The 16,335-nt window shown below is 34.1% G+C and overlaps 1 protein-coding gene across 1 annotated transcript in view; it reads left to right on the top strand.

Moving 5' to 3' along the window:
- Positions 1–16,335, top strand: part of PPA2 (inorganic pyrophosphatase 2) — a 108,970-nt gene that overhangs the window by 31,091 nt on the left and 61,544 nt on the right. Inside the window, exon 6 of the mRNA XM_031943067.1 lies at positions 3,636–3,722. Coding sequence (XP_031798927.1) covers positions 3,636–3,722 — 87 coding nt within the window. The remainder of the gene's footprint in view (positions 1–3,635; positions 3,723–16,335) is intronic.

Consider the following 16,335-nt stretch of genomic DNA (forward strand, 5'->3'; position numbering starts at 1 on the left):
TAGTATGATTATGAGGACCTACGTCTGCCCTCATTTCCCACAAGAGGGCGTGCTCACAAAGCTTTTGAGTCTTTATTTCTCTGCCCTGAAGAGACATCTTAGCATCTCAGAGCAGAAGAGGATCTTAGAGATGGTATAATACCCTTATCTGATATAGCAAAAACGAGGATTTGAGAACTTAGGCGATTGCCCCATACCACACAACTGGTTGATGATTGAACTGGGGTCTCTGACTGTAAGGCCATTTTTCTTTCCCTAATCCCATTCTTTTTTTTTTTTTTTTTTTTTTTTTTTAAATAGCCTTTTATTTACAGGTTATATGTATGGGTAACTTTACAGCATTGTCAATTGCCAAACCTCTTGTTCCAATTTTTCCCCTCTTTCCCCCCACCGCCTCCCCCAGATGGCAGGATGACCAGTAGATGTTAAATATATTAAAATATAAATTAGATACACAATAAGTACACATGACCAAACTGTTATTTTGCTGTACAAAAAGAATCAGACTCTGAAATATTGTACAATTAGCCTGTGAAGGAAATCCAAAATGCAGGTGGGCAAAAATATAGGGACCTAATCCCATTCTAATATGTTGACATAGGGCAGAAATTAATAATAGAGAAAGTGGATTGCAGAATCATAGATGTAGAACTGCAAAGGAACTCAAAGGCCAGTGAAGTCAAACATCTTATTTGACAAATGAGGAAATTGTAGCATATTGAGATAATGTGAGTTGCTTAGGATCACATAGTCAGGCAAGCATATAAGACAGGATTTCAACACATGTCCTCTAGACTCCAAGCTTAATGTCTGTCCAGTATGTCAGTTTGCAAAATAGAGTTAGAAGCTTAGCAATAAAAAGACCGAGTTCAGTACTCGAGAACTGAACGTATTGGTCTTCCAATATTTTTTATATGAATATCACTAAAAAGGCATGACATTACAGTTAATGATAAAAGTAAAAAGTTAAGGACTGATGTCTTGATAAGTGGACTCAAAAATAGTTTATACATTTTATAGTAATTTTGAATAGAACTATGCCTAAAGTGCCATCAAACTGTGCATAACTTTTGATCCAGCAGTGCTTTTTACTGGTTCTGTATCCTAAAGAGATCATAAAGGAGGGAAAGGGACCCACTTGTGCAAAAATGTTTGCAGCAGCTTTTTTTTGTAGTGGCAAGGAACTGAAAATTGAGTGGATATCCCTCAGTTGGGGAATGGCTGAATAAGTTATGGTATATAAATGTAAGGGAATATTATTGTTCTGTAAAAAATGATGAACAGTCTGGTTTCAGAAAAGCCTGGAAAGACTTACACAAACTGATGCTAAGTGAAGTGAGTAGAACCAAGAGAACATTGTAGACATTAACAAGATTATGTGATCAACAGTGATGGACTTGACTTTTTTTCATCTGAATGTTTGTTTTTATTAAAATTAGAACTTTTCTAAGGAGCTAAAAGTGCTAGAAATATTAAACACTGATTAATATTATCAACAAATGAAATTGGCTATCCTAACAAAAAGAAAAATAATAGTTATCAAAGTAGAAGTCATTTCAAAATCAATATTTATGTAATCAAAGCATCAACTGATTCAGATAAAGTTCAAACTCAATTAGAAGAAAGGATAACCATAAAACTATGCAATTACAATAGCTCTTAATTCATTTAAACAAATTCTGACAACTTAAAAACTGGAAAGAGATAAAGTAAAAATCAACTCTGATAATCACCATTTCTGAACAGAATTTAACCAATTGAAAACAGTTGTCATAATAAAAAGGTCAAAAAGGCCCAGAAACTGCCTCAGTCAGCAAATAACCTTCCTCAGAAGGGAAGAACAATATTAACCAAGAACAATGCTTCTTCAAAATACAACTACTTGGTGGCACAGAATAGAAATAGAACCACATAGTGAATAGAATACTGGAACTAAAGTCAGGAAAAAAAAGAATTCAAATCTGACCTCAGAGACATATATGATGATTGATATGAATTGAATGGGTATTAAAAAATTGGGTATGGTGGATATAGATCATTGGAATAGTTGCTTGATTTTGTTTTGATTGGTTGGGTTCATTATCACAGTAGCCGTAGAAAGTAAGAACTTCTTCAGTTTTTTGAGTAGGTAGAAATTCTACCTATGCCTAAAAATATATATGAATGTGTAATTAAAATATAATGGACTATATAACTAGCTATATGGCCTGAGCAAGAAAATTGATTTTCCTAGGTCTCAGTTTCTTCGTCTGAAAAAAATCAGGGGTGTTGACTAGATGCCAATTCTAAAGTGCCTTCTACTTCTAAAATTCTATGAATCTGCTATCAGTCCCAAAGAAGGGAACAGATATATATAATCCAAAATTATTAATAGGCCTGAAAAATAAAAAGGGTACAGGAATTGGAATTGGAGACTTGGTTTTAAATTCTGGCACCAGTACTTCTTATCTCAAAAATCTCTAAGGCCTCTTCCAGCTCTGAATCTGTGTATGCTCTTGTCTTCTGGCAGTTTAAATTAAAAAGGCAATGTAATTCTTGTCATTAATGATGATGATGAAAATGATGATGAGAATAACTTGTGATTTCATTGTTAGGTGAGGAAACTCCCTCTAACAATGTAGGTTAGCACCTTTTCTGTAACTTACTGTGGTAGTTGCTTAGAAAGGGGTTCCAAATTCAAATAAAAATGGAAGAGGGGGTCATTAAGCTTTATGTAAAAATCCCTTTAGAGCTGCATATTGACCTAGAAAACCACATACAAGCAATACTTATGTTCTATTTTATTTTCATTTATTTTATTAAATATTTCTTTATTATAGTTTTTCTTCAGATCACAGAAAGTGTTGCAGACTCATGTTTGAGACCTCCAATCTGGAACACAGAAAGGTTAAAACATATATACACACGTATTTGGAAGCCAATGAGATACAATCTTTTAAAAAATTTTTTAAATAAAGCAAAGAATTTAGGCATAGACAAGTGAAAAACCTCTAACATATTTTTATGAATGAAATAAAATGGCTAAAATATATGCATATATATATTTTGTATAACATATATATATGTATGTATGTATATACACATATTTACACATTCACATAGACAATTATTTTCCCTTTTGTGAGAGATGCAGTATTCCTTTTATTTAGATTGTATCAGTGAAGGAAAAACTTGGTTTCTGATAAAAAATATTTAAAGAGTATAAAGTTAGTTCTCCTCTTACCATACCCTCTTTCAACTCAGATAAAGTGCCAACTTAGCTTTTACTGCTACATAGGGACTGATTAAAGTCCAAATTCTGGTTGGCAGAGAAGGGCAGGGGCACATGGTGTGGGAACTGAAAACGAGAATATAAATTTAGATGCTGACTAAACTTGAAGAAACATGTGTGTCTAGGAACACCACCTACTTCCAGATGTGATTATACAGACAAATGGAAGTCTGGAGGAGAAAATATTATAAAATATTGTATTAGGAGTTATGGATGTTTTGTCATGTTGGTCTTTAGTCTATATGAAGCCTTTTCATTAACGTCGTGATTACCTGTAAAACTTAATGATTACAGAGCAAAAGAAGAAGGTGATTGGAATTAGAATTTGGTTATTAACTTAAATTTCTGTTTTTCTCCTATTTAGACTTGGGAAGATCCTCATCACAAAGACACCACCACCAACTGCTGCGGGGATAATGATCCCATTGATGTTTGTGAAATAGGCTCAAAGGTTTGTTCTATGTAAAGGAGTCTTCTGATATTTCTTCTTGATTTATGCGGAAATTACTAGGGTTTGAGAGGAGGGTGATGATAAGAGCCTGGAAGTTAGATAGGTTTATGGTATTACATTTTAACTAATAAGAAGTCTTGAGAGGTTAGCCTTGCACTCCTGTCTCTGACATCTCTTATCTGTGTGATGCTGGGTAAATCAATTTGACTAAAGTTTTCTTCATTTTGTTTTGGAAACCAGGAAGAAATAACTCACTGAAATCAAATCACTTTTTGAGTTCTATTCTCTGAGTGCTTTCTTATTCTTTCAGTGTAGCCTGTGAATAAGTGTGGTAGTTCGTCTTTTGCAGGCCCTAAGAGTGCTGTTATCACATTGCAACATCCACAGCTTTTCTACTTTGAAAACGTCACTACCTAACAGTGAGGTTTTATGAGGTAGAGTTTGGGGCCCATTAGAAACTTAAATATCTACACTTTGTGGGCACAAGATCTAGAATCCTTGAACTGCTGCTATTCTCTGATCCCAACATTTGTTACCAGACAAAGGGACAAATGTTAATGGTCATGAAAGATAAATTAGGCTGAAGACCTCCATTTTCTAATGAGCTGGCTAGTCTATATTGTTCTAGTCACATTATGAAGACTAGATTTAAGACTAGAGAGTTATGAAAGTAAGAAAGGATAAATAAATTCAGTTCAGTTGTTGGAAATCTCATTATGAATAGGATAGTTAAATTCTTTGTATCCATAGGCCAGGTCCCTTCTAGTCTTCCCCTATTCTCCCTCTAGGGCCCACTCTCCTACATGCCAACCCCCCTCAACCCACCTCTTTCCCTCCCACTTCATGGCCTGGTGCATTGACTAATTGACTAGTGTATAGTTAGCAATTGTGTTCCTTTTACATTGAGTAGTTACTAATAAAATTACAATATTTACATTTGCATTAAATGAAACCTTGTGATATAAAGGGTAGCTGCATGGTACAGTGGCTAGAGTGCCAGGCCTGAAATCAGTAAGATTCCAATTCAGATCTGGCCTCAGACACTTAATACTAGCTGTGTGAATTTGGGCAACTCACTTAACTCTGTTTATTCCTTATTTGTAAAATGAATTGGAGAAGGAAAAAGCAAACCATTCTAGTATCTCTGCTAAGAAAACTCCAAATGGGGTCATAAAAAGTTGGACATGACTGAAGAGACTGACAACAATAATAGTATTATAAAATGCTTAAGTTGGAGAGAGAAAGATGTGGGCTTCAATTCTGTTTTAGACATTTGGTATAACTTTTAACATGGATAGATCACTTTTTTTCTTATCTGTCAAATGGGGATAAGAATACTAGGCTCAGAGTTTTTATACTCATTTAAGATAATTAAATTGCTTTGTAGATTTAAAGCACTATAGAAGTGTCACTATTATTATTATTCAGACAAAAGGAAGAGGAATAAAATGTTTTGGTAATTGAATGTGTTCCAGAATATTGCCAGTCATGGAAGAAAATTTTATGGTGCAGAGATAAACCAATAACACAGCAGAGAACCTGGAGTTTGGAAAGTGCTGAGGGTGCTACAAAAGAAAAATGAGATGTGAGTTAGGACAGACAGGCAATACTCTGTTTATTCCAGTGCTCAGCATTTGATGAACCTGGCCACTATTTTAATTCATTTCTTGTTCTAAGTTCCCAGTTCCATTCATTAAAGATTCTATCCAAAAGAGGGGAGGGGAGGTGTTCAGATATTCCAATTTTTTTCTTATAATTATACAATAAAGTTAATTTTTTTTTCCCTTTACACTTCTATTTCTGTAATTGCATATATTGTTGTCTTGCTTGGTCTCATCTCACTCTTTTATTAGTTCATATAAATTTTGCACTTCTTTGAATTCAGCATATCTTTTGTTTCCTATGGTGTAGCAACATAGGTGGACGTTGACTTTGTTTTGAATTCTTAGCTCCTATGTGCTAAAAATGCTCATATGAACATTTGGTTGTGTATGTAACTGATGTTTCTATTTGTTGCATATGTGACCACTATTTCTGTTTGTAACTTCCTTGGAATATGTGCCCAGCACTGTAATCACTGGTTCAAAAAGTATGGAGTTTTAATAACATTATTTAAATCATTCCAAATTGCTTTCCAGAATAATTGGACCAGTTCACAGTGCTACATACACACAAGTGCATTAATGTACCTCTTTATATTTATATAATTGCTGACTATTTCATATTTCTCATTATTAATTATTTGGAGCAGTCTTTCATATGTTTATTAATAGTTTTTCACTTTTTCTTTTGATCAACAACATTCCTGTAAAGTTCTCATCCGTCCTCTGCTTTCACACTTCTAATGATGGGGAACATATTGTCTCCTGGAACAATCCGTTCCATTTTTGGCTGGCTCTTATTTCCAAAAAGTCTGATCAAAGGGTTTCTGTGGTTTCTTCTAACTGAGATTACATAAAAGTCCTCTTTTTTGTTGCTTAAAAATCTGTCCTTTTGTAACTTATACCCATTGCTTCCAGTTCTTTTTAAAGAATTATGGAGAATAAATCTAGACCCTTTTGCACATGATGATTCTCTAGATATTTGATAATAGCTATTGTGCATCCCTTTTAGTTTTCTGTCTTCAGGCTAAACATTCCTATTTCCTTTTTAAAAATAATTTCTTATGATGTATTTTTCTGTTTTTCTCCACTGTAGTCCCTCATCTTAATATGCTCAAGTTTGCCTATGTCCTTTTAACATGTAGTACCTAGATCATGATGTTTTCAATAGATTCTTATCAGTGTAAGGAGGGCTATTTTGCTATTTTATGTGTAATCAATATATACACACAGAAAAATAAACACACATATATATCATATATAGCCTATATATATGTAATTTAGGATTTCCTCATGTAGTATATTCATTACCATATAAGCTATTTTAAAGAAGCATGGCTTAGTGGCTTCAAATGCCAGGAAAACTTAAGTATTTCAAGTTCAAGTATTACCTCTGACATACTGACTCTGAGTGAGAGCAAACAACCTGCCAAATACAAAGCTCTCAGTACCACAGGGAACTAAAGTAACGACTATAAATCCCAGAATGATTTTAATTTGCATTCTAGAAATTTCTCACCAGGACTATCCTGTACTGATATCACAAATTTGGTTAAAAAAGAAACATTTAAAAGTTCAAATCTGTGAACTTTCACTAGAAGAACTCTTTGATCAAAGCTGGTAGAGTTTTTCATGGGGAGAATCAGTATTTCAAACATTCAGACCCAAGACCAAAGGAAAATTCTTTGTTCATCATGAGTCACTTAATTGTGAACAGTACTGCTGCTGTATTTCTCTCATGGATGTGGCTCTGCTTATTTAACCCTCAAGTCATGTAAAAATATGTAATTAAGCTGGCCTAAACCAGGGCCCCTCTGAGTTGGTGCCAAGGAATATGTATTGTGTAATGGGTGTTCTTTTTTGCCCCTTCTCTGCAGAGATGATAGTAGGCTGATCTTCGGAGACCTTTCTTCAAATATTATGGAAAAATAATTATCTCTGAATACAGTAATAACAATAGTGCTAACAATAAATATTATAATAACTTAGGTGAATAGTGTTTTCTTTTTATGTAATTTGGAAATAATAGATGGTACTATTTACTTTACAGACTTTTTGTGAGGAAAGCAGTTTTTAAACCTTTTAATTAAAGTTTGTTCCTTATAGGAAAAAAAAAAATTATCAGTGAAGTGGTGTAACTATAATTACTCCCATTTTACACACAAGGAAATTGAGACCCAGAGTAATTAAATGATTTTCCTTATGAATTTTGATATAAGGAAATTAAATCAGCAGGTAAGATCATGGGCTTAGATTTAGAAGCTTAAGTGAAGGTTAAGTGGCTTGCATCCTCAGTGTCAGAGACAGGATATGAGTACAGGCTTTCTGACTCCAAATGATTTTTCATGATATAGAATACAGCCTCTAGAAGCATTGCTTCTAATGGAATTAGATGAATATATGCCATAGGATCATAGATCTAGAGACTACTGATAGTAATCTTTTCATTTTACATATGAGGTAACTGTCCCAGGTAAGTTATAGTGACCTATTCAAAGCCAGTCATAGTAAGATTCATGAATTTGAATTCCAAATTCAACACTCTTTCCATTGATTCTCGCTGGTATAATAGCTTGCATTTGTAAATTAAGAGGTGACCTTTGAGAAGGAAATCATAAAGCAAAGAAGTAAAAGTAATCAATGTCAGTCAACAATAATTTATTAAGCAACTAAGTGTGAGACATAGTGTTAAGTGCTAAGTCACAAAGAAGGGCAAAATAACAACAAAATCCCCAAAACTCATGCTGCCAAAGCTGTTACTGCCCTCAAAAAGATCACTTACTAATGGGTGAAGAATCAACAAATAACTAGATATATATATAAGATGCATGCCAAGTAATGGATGGAATGTAATTTGAGAGGAAAAGATGCTAGTTACTGGGGACCATAAAGGGATTCCTGAAAATAAGTGGTTTTCAGCTGAATAGTGAAGAAAGCCAAGAAAATAAAGAAATGGAGATGAGGGATCAGAACACTTTAGGCAAAGAGGACAGCCAGTTCAAAGGTAAGAGAAAGGAACTGAAATATCATTTAAAAATTATTTAGTGTTTTTTTCTTCTCCAGTTACATGTAAAAACAATTTTTAATGTCAGTTTAAAAAAAAATTGAGTTCCCAATGCTCTCCCTTCTTTCTTCCTCTTCCCCCTCTCATTTCTCCTTCTCCCCACTGAGAAAGCAAGCAATTTAATATAGGTTATACATGTATGGTCATGAAAGACATTTCTGTAATAGTCATGTTGCCAAATAAAACATAGGACACCCCCCTATACCCTCAAGAAAAATAAAGTTAAAAAATAATATGCTTCAGTTTGTATTAAGATACAATCAATCAGTTCTTTCTCTGAATATGGATAGCATTTTTCATCATGTCTTTCAGAGATGTCTTGGATCATTGTATTGCTGAGAATAGCTGAATCATTCATAACTGAACACCTTACTGTATTGTTGTTTCTTAGTCACCATTCCCTAATTGATGGGCATCCCTCAGTTTCCATTTTCTTGCCTCCAGAAGAGCTGCTATTAATGTTTTTGTTCATATAGGTCCTTTCCCTTTTCCTTTTTTTGTCTCATTTGGGATATAGATCCAGTGGAGGTATTGCTTGGTCAAAGGTATACCTGGTTTTATAGCCCTTTGGGCATAGTTCCAAATTGCTCTAAAGAATGGTTGAGTCAGTTCACAACTCCACCAACAGTGAATTGTCTTATTTTTCCCATCTCCCCTTCCACATTTGTCATTTTCCATTTCTGTCCTATTAGTCAATTAAGTGAGTATGAGGTAGTACATCAGAATTGTTTTAATCTGCATTTCTCCAGGCAGTAGTGATTTAGAGCACTTTTTTCATATGGCTATAGATAGCTTTGATTATATTATCTGAAAACTGTTCATATCTTTTGATCATTCATCAATTGGGGCATGGCTCTTATTTTTATAATTTTGACTTTTGATATGTTTGAGAAATGAAGCCTTCATCAGAGAAATTTGCTTCAAATTTTTTTTTTTTTACAATTACTATTGTTAACTGTATTTTCCTCCACCCTATTTCCCTCCTTGTTTATTTTCTCTCTTTTTTCACCCTCTCCCTCATCAAAAGTGTTTTTGCTTCTGACTACCCCTTCCCCAATTTTTTCTCCCTTCTATCTAACTCCTCCTCCCTCCTTCTTTATACTCTCTCATTCCTATTTTCCCACAAGGTAAGATTGATTTCTACACTCAATTGAGTGGATATATTATTTCCTTTTTGAACCAATTGTGATGAAAGTAAGATTCACTTACTCTCCTTTAACTCTCTCCTTTCCTCTCCACTGGAAAAGCTTTTTCTTTCTTTTATTTGAGATAATTTATGCCATCCTGCCTCTTTGTTTCCCTTTCTCCCATGTATTCTTCTCTCACCCCTTAATATTTTTTAGATATAATCTCATATATGTCTATACATTCTGTTTATATATACTCCTTCTAACTGTCCTAATAATGAGAAAGTTTTTATGTGTTATAAGTATAATTTTTCCATGTAGGAATGTAAACCATTTAATGTTATTAAACCCCTTATGATTTTCCTTTCCCATTTACCTGTTTATGTTTCTCTTGAATCTTATATTTGAAAGTCAGACTTTCTGTTCATCTCTGGTCTTTTCATCAAGTGCTTTCTTTCATGGAATGTCTTATTTTTTCCCTTGAAGATTATACTCAATTTGCTGGGTAGATGATTCTTGATTGTAATTGATTTTTTACAATCAATTTTTTGAAAGCTGTAATCTAGGCTCTCTCTTTTTTTTTTCAATGCTTTCAAGTAGTCCAATAATTTTTAAACTATTTCTCCTGGATTTATTTTCATAAAGTCACTTTCAAGGAATTGCAAATAGACTGCTATATTGTTCAGACATTTCAGTGTTTATTAAGTATTTACTTTAATAGAACTTAGTTCTGTGCTGTATTCTAGAACCAGTAAAAGACCCATCCCTTCTCTTTGAGGAACACATAGCTTCCTTGTGGAAAAGGAAGAGTACTTAAGAAGATGACACCACAGAGAATAACACATGGTTGTAAATTCTTTGTTTCCTACCTTATATAAAATTATTGTTCTTTTATTGACATTAATAGCACATCTTTCAAGCCTCAAGGAAATGCTTCCTTGTACTAGTATGTTGAAATTTGGTGGAAAGGTCTTTGTTCATTTGAGCTGTATTTTTCAGTAAGCTTCAGTTATATCCTTTCTTAGCTCTTATCATTCCATATGAAAATCTGCATTTTTACAGTTTGTTTTTATTTGTCTGAATCAGTAATATTTTGTTCTAGTCACTTGTCAGGAAGAATCAACTTAATCAGTCACTTTCCTATGAATATTATGTTTCTGTTTTGTGTATGACCAAAATACACAAAATAAATGTCAATACACAAAATAAATGTCAAAATTCAAATTCAAATTCAAATATAGATTTGATTTTTGGAAATGTTGGAGTATATTTTGTAAAGTAATTATTCTGTCATTATATGAGAGAATTTAATTCTGATTTAGTTATTTTATTTATAAAAGTAAACTCAATCACATACTTGGAGAGAATCTGTTTCCAGTTTAACAAGTTAATTATGGATATTTGAGATATGTTTTGTTGTATTAAGAAAACAATAATTATCAAGAAAACATTTAAATTGTTTTATTTATCTAAAATAACAACCTTAGAAAAACTGGATATTTCTTATGAACATAAATATGTTTAATTACTTTAAGTCATGGTTAGAAGTATAAAACATTTAATTTTAAAATTGAATTTAGATAAAAAAAAACTAAATAAAATTAGACTATTTAGATCTGGTTGATATAATGAACTTAATATATTTACCCCACAACTATTAAATACCTACTCTCTGGAGTCCCGTATAAAAGATCTTGTTTGGACTATAAAGATGAGTATGATGAAGCACTTGCAACCTTGGAGGGGTAATAAGACAACCCTACAAATAACTATTGCAGAATATAAGCACTGTAAAAGCAATATAAAGTGTTATATGGATATTCAGGAATCATTCTGGACTCTTCACTCTCACTCATGCCCTGTATCCAGTGGATTGTGAAGACTGGAAGGCTGGAAGTAAATTTGTATTTATTAAGCACTTTTTATATGTTAGATACTGTGACTAAGCCCTCTATAAATATCTTACTTGATTTTCACAACAGTCTTGAGAGGTAGATGTTTTTATGATCCTCATTTTACAGTTGAGGAAATTGAAACAGACCAAAGTTAATTTATCATATAGCTAGTAGGTGCGTGATTTGCGCTCAGGTCTTCCTGATTTTAGGTCTCTGTTGCTGCTCTTTTGCACCTTTGCACTACTTAGCTGTTGATTCTGCATCCTTAAATTTTTTGTATTTTTTTTTTTTTTCATTCTATTCTCACCACAAGATTCCAGGCCTTCATCATCTCTCACTTGGACTATTTCAATAGTCTCCTAATAGCTTCAGTTTCCTTGAATCTAGCTTTTTTCATCTCTAACTTTTCCTCGAAATAGCTGTTACTTTAAGCTGTTTCCTAATATGCCTGTCTGGCCCTATCACTCCACTGCTTAAGACACTTCAGTGGCTCCCTGCTGCCTTTTGGATCACATGCAAATGCCACTGTTTGGCATACAAAACTTTTTACTATTTGGCTGCTGCCAATTCTTTCCAGGTTGACTCTATATTACTCTTGCTCAGATCTGATGAATTGCACCCAGCTTAGCTAACTTTCTCCAGTTAGACTGGCTTCTTATATTGAACATCATCTCCTGCTGTGTGTCTTTGAACAGGTTGTCCTTGCAGCCTTGGATGCTTTCCTGCCTACCACTACTTCTTGTAGCCTTTATCTCCTTTCAGAGCTCAATTTCTCACTTCTTCATGAGTCTTTTCCTAATTCTATTTGTCTGCATAATAGGAAGATTCCTCCCTCTCTCTCCCCAGATCACTGTATATTGGTATTGTCTTTATCTGTGAATGGGTTCATGGATAGAAGTTCCTTATTGGGAAAGGAATCTCTTGGTTTGGTATTTCATTATCAAAGCCTCACCTGCATAATGCCTCTCACATAATTAATTGATACTTGATGAATACTTACTGATTGATTAATTCAGAGGATAGAAGGGGTCATAACTTGGGTGGGGGAGAGATGATCAGTGAAGGTTTCACAAAGCAGGTAATATTTGAGGTAAGCCTTGAAAAACAGGTAAGATTCCAACAAGTGGAGATGAGCCTGAGAGAACATGCCATGCAGAAAGTACGGTGAATTACTACCTGATATTCCAATAAAATTGTTAGAAACTAGAATTCTTTAATATTGAGCACCTCTTTATTTCTCAGCCTAGTGACCATGCTGTGTTGCCCAGAGGCCCTATTGATGAGTACCTCTTGAATAATTCACTTCCTCATGCCACTGCTGTACATCTCCTCTTTAAAAAAACTCTCTTTTGAAGCAGTTAGATGGTGCAGTGGTTAGAGTGCCGGCCCTGAAGTCAGGAGGATCAGACTTCAAATCTGGCCTCAGACACTTAATACTTACTAGCTGTGTGACCCTGGGCAAATCACTTAACCCCAAATGCCTCAGCAAAACAAACAAAAATAACACTCTTTGGCTATGTTTTAATGTCCCTTATTAGGGAATGGAAGTTCTTTGAAGACCTGGACTTTTTTTTTTTCTTTTATATTTATAACTTCAGCACTACATATAGTGTTCAGCATATTTAAATGCTTTTTCATACAGACATTAATTTATGAAAGAGTAGGTAATCAAGTACGTTTTGGCATTGTTACTGAATGGTGTTGCCTCAAACAAACCTAGACTGGGAAAGACCTTAATTTAGAAAGACCAAAGTCACCTATTGCATTCTTGGTCCAATCATATTGTTTTTTGTGTTTTCACTTCACCATGATGAATCTGGAAGAGAGGGTGAGGGTAATGATTTTTTGAAGTTCTGCCTACTTAAATCCAATTTATTCAAAAGTCAGGACATTAAACCCTTCTCCCCCTATCACTCCCAGTGTCAGTGGTCCTCTTTAAAGAACAAAGGAAAAAAAACAACAACATGGGTTTATGTCTGTTAAGTTAGTTTGGAGCCTAAAGAATTTAGGTTTTTGAATGGTAAGTTTAAGGTGATTATACTTAGTGTAGTGATGGGATAATGGGTATGAGAGGCTTTGACCTTTTTTGAGTAGAGTCAGATATGTTTTAGATATTGATTTATGTGGCTAACTCAGGTTTTACCTTTTTCTATCATCTATAAATGGAGAGATTAACCTTTCTTTTTAGATTTATAAACAAATTCCAATAGAAAATGTTTGCACAAAGAGAACTTTCTTCAATTCTTGCAAAATTGCTTTTGCAATTGCTGCTTATAATTGTTGACTTACTACTTCAGTCATTTGTGACTTATGGGTACTTATGATTCTCCTAGTGTGCCTTTCATTAAAACATCATCTATAAACATATTTCTTGAACTTAATTAACATAAGGAGTTTGGCTAATAGGGGAAAGAGAAATATTGAGGATGTAGGGGTTTTTGAGGATGCAAAAACGTAAGCATGTTGCTTCCCACAAAGGAAGCAACATAGAATAAGATTGAGATCAAAGTAATAACAGCTATAATTAAGTTCTTTTGCAAGAATTGAAGGGAGTTCTCTTTGTGCCTAGGCTAATCTCTCAGTTTATAGATAATAGAAGGAAAGTAGAGCCTGAGATATTGTCTCCCTTTGTCTTCCTTTCTCAAGTCTTTCCTCTTTTGAGTCCACCTTCAACATAGCTGCTGAAGGAATTTTCCTAAAGCTGAGATCTAACAGTGGGAACAGAGAAAGAAGGGCTCTGTAGTTTTCCTTTTTTTGACATCAAGAGTGTTATTTTAGAATAAACCTCTTTTTTCCAGTGTAAATAGGTAATTATATTAAACTTTATATTTGGCCTTCTTTTACTGTAGTTCTTGTGTTATTTTAAAGGATTTTTTTTATTGATGTCTTCTGTTTTTTATATTATCATAGTAATCCATGATATTCCTCTCCCTCCCAGAGAACCAATCCATATAACAAATTAAAAAAAAGGAAAGGGAAAAAACTGACACAGATGATCAGGACATTCAGAAAGGCTGAAAACATAACCGATACCCTCCCCCCCCTTTTTTTTTTATAAAGGTGATCAGTTATCTGTTATTTTTAAAAATTATTAATCAGTTATTGTTAATAGTTTATATATTATATCTCACGAATCCCCACTTACTTTCTGTGGAGATGTATTAATTGCATTCAGGCTTTATAATGGCTTTTAGGGATTATCTTAGTTCTTGTGAAAGGATTGTTGTTCGGTCATTTTTCAGTTTTGTCTAACTCTTGTGATACCATTTAGGTTTTCTTGGGAGAAGTCCTGGAGTTGTTTTCTTCTCTAGTTCATTTTGCAGATGAGGAACTGAGGCAAACAGTGTTAAGTGACTTGCTTAGTCACTTAGTCACACAGCTAGTAAGTATCTGAGGCTGGAATATAGCTCATGAAGATGAGTCTTGATTCAAAACCCAGTGCTACAACCATAAGACAAATGGATTTTGCCCAATCTCAGACCCTCTAGGACAGTGACAGAGTAACAGGTGGAGTCTCTTTTTCTTCTCTGAAATACAACAAAGTAGCCCAAGTTTAGTGCCTCACCAGTTGTGAACCCATCCTGATTGTACTCTATATACTATGAGTTTCCCTAGGAAATGAATTGTAGTCAGTATCCTTCTTGCCTCAAAGCACCCTTTTCTCTGTGCCAAATAATACTTCTTTTTATCTTAGCCTGTAACAATAAATTTAAAGTTTTGTTTTTTTCTGATTTTATTTCTAAAGTTAAAAAAATGGATTTTTTATGTCATTTCTCCTGTTCAATCTCTATGTCAGGGAACAATTATAAATTTCTGTTTAGCATTTAAAGTTTATTCCAAGTTGACTTCATCTTACTTTTCCAGCTTGGTTAGACATTATTCCCCTTACACACTTCATAGTTTATTGTTCCTCATAAGCTATATTCTATTTTTCATTACTGTGCCTTGGCAGTGGCTATACCCATGTCTGGAATACATTTTTTCCATTCCTCTTCCTCATGAAATTACTGACTTCCTCTAAGACTTAGGAAGTACCACTTTATGCATGTGGCCTTTCTGGGTCTTCCCCTACTGCTTATGACTTTGCTTAAAGGTCACTTTGTTTCTTGTTTATTTATGTACCAGTTGCCCATAGACAACTTTCCCCCTTGCTTTCCTCTCTCCTGATTCACTTTATCTGGACTCTATCAGAAAAGCTAGGTGGGAACAATGACAAATCTGTTTGGATCTATTGGGTGAGTTTGAAATCTTCCATTTATAAACTATAAACCTTCTCGTGAGATGAAGACCTCCAACCTTTATGGTGTTTTTGCAGCATAATAAAGGCAAAGATCTTTGGTTTTACTATCTTCCCTGATGCAGAAAAGGGCTCTAGCATATGAGCTGCCAGTATATTGGCAGACCCTCCTTAAGGCCTTGCAAATGAATTCTACAAGTAAATTTTTAGGATGGCTAGTTCTTTCTATCTAACCTGTAGCTGGACTCATTTTTATGGGCTATCTTCTTTAATTAGAGTATACATTCCTTGAGAGTAGGGATTGTCTGTTTTTTTGTTTTTGTTTTTGTTTTTTTTTAACTTTTTTGAAGATAACCACTTCCATCAGAATACGTCCTCATACAGTATTGTTGTTGAAGTGTATAATGATCTCCTGGTTCTGCTCATTTCACTCAGCATCAGTTCATGTAAGTCTTTCCAAACCTCTCTATTCATCTTACTGGTCATTTCTCACAGAACAATAATATTCATAACATTCATATACCACAATTTATTCAACCATTCTTCAATTGATGGGCATTCATTCATTTTACAGTTTCTAGCCACTACAAAAAGGCCTGCCACAAACATTTTGGCACATACAGGTCCCTTTTTCTTCTTTAGTATCTCTTTGGGAAGTAAGCCCTGTAGTAACACTGCTGAATCAAAGG

Source organism: Sarcophilus harrisii, chromosome 6, assembly GCF_902635505.1.
Source record: "Sarcophilus harrisii chromosome 6, mSarHar1.11, whole genome shotgun sequence".
NCBI lineage: Eukaryota > Metazoa > Chordata > Mammalia > Dasyuromorphia > Dasyuridae > Sarcophilus > Sarcophilus harrisii.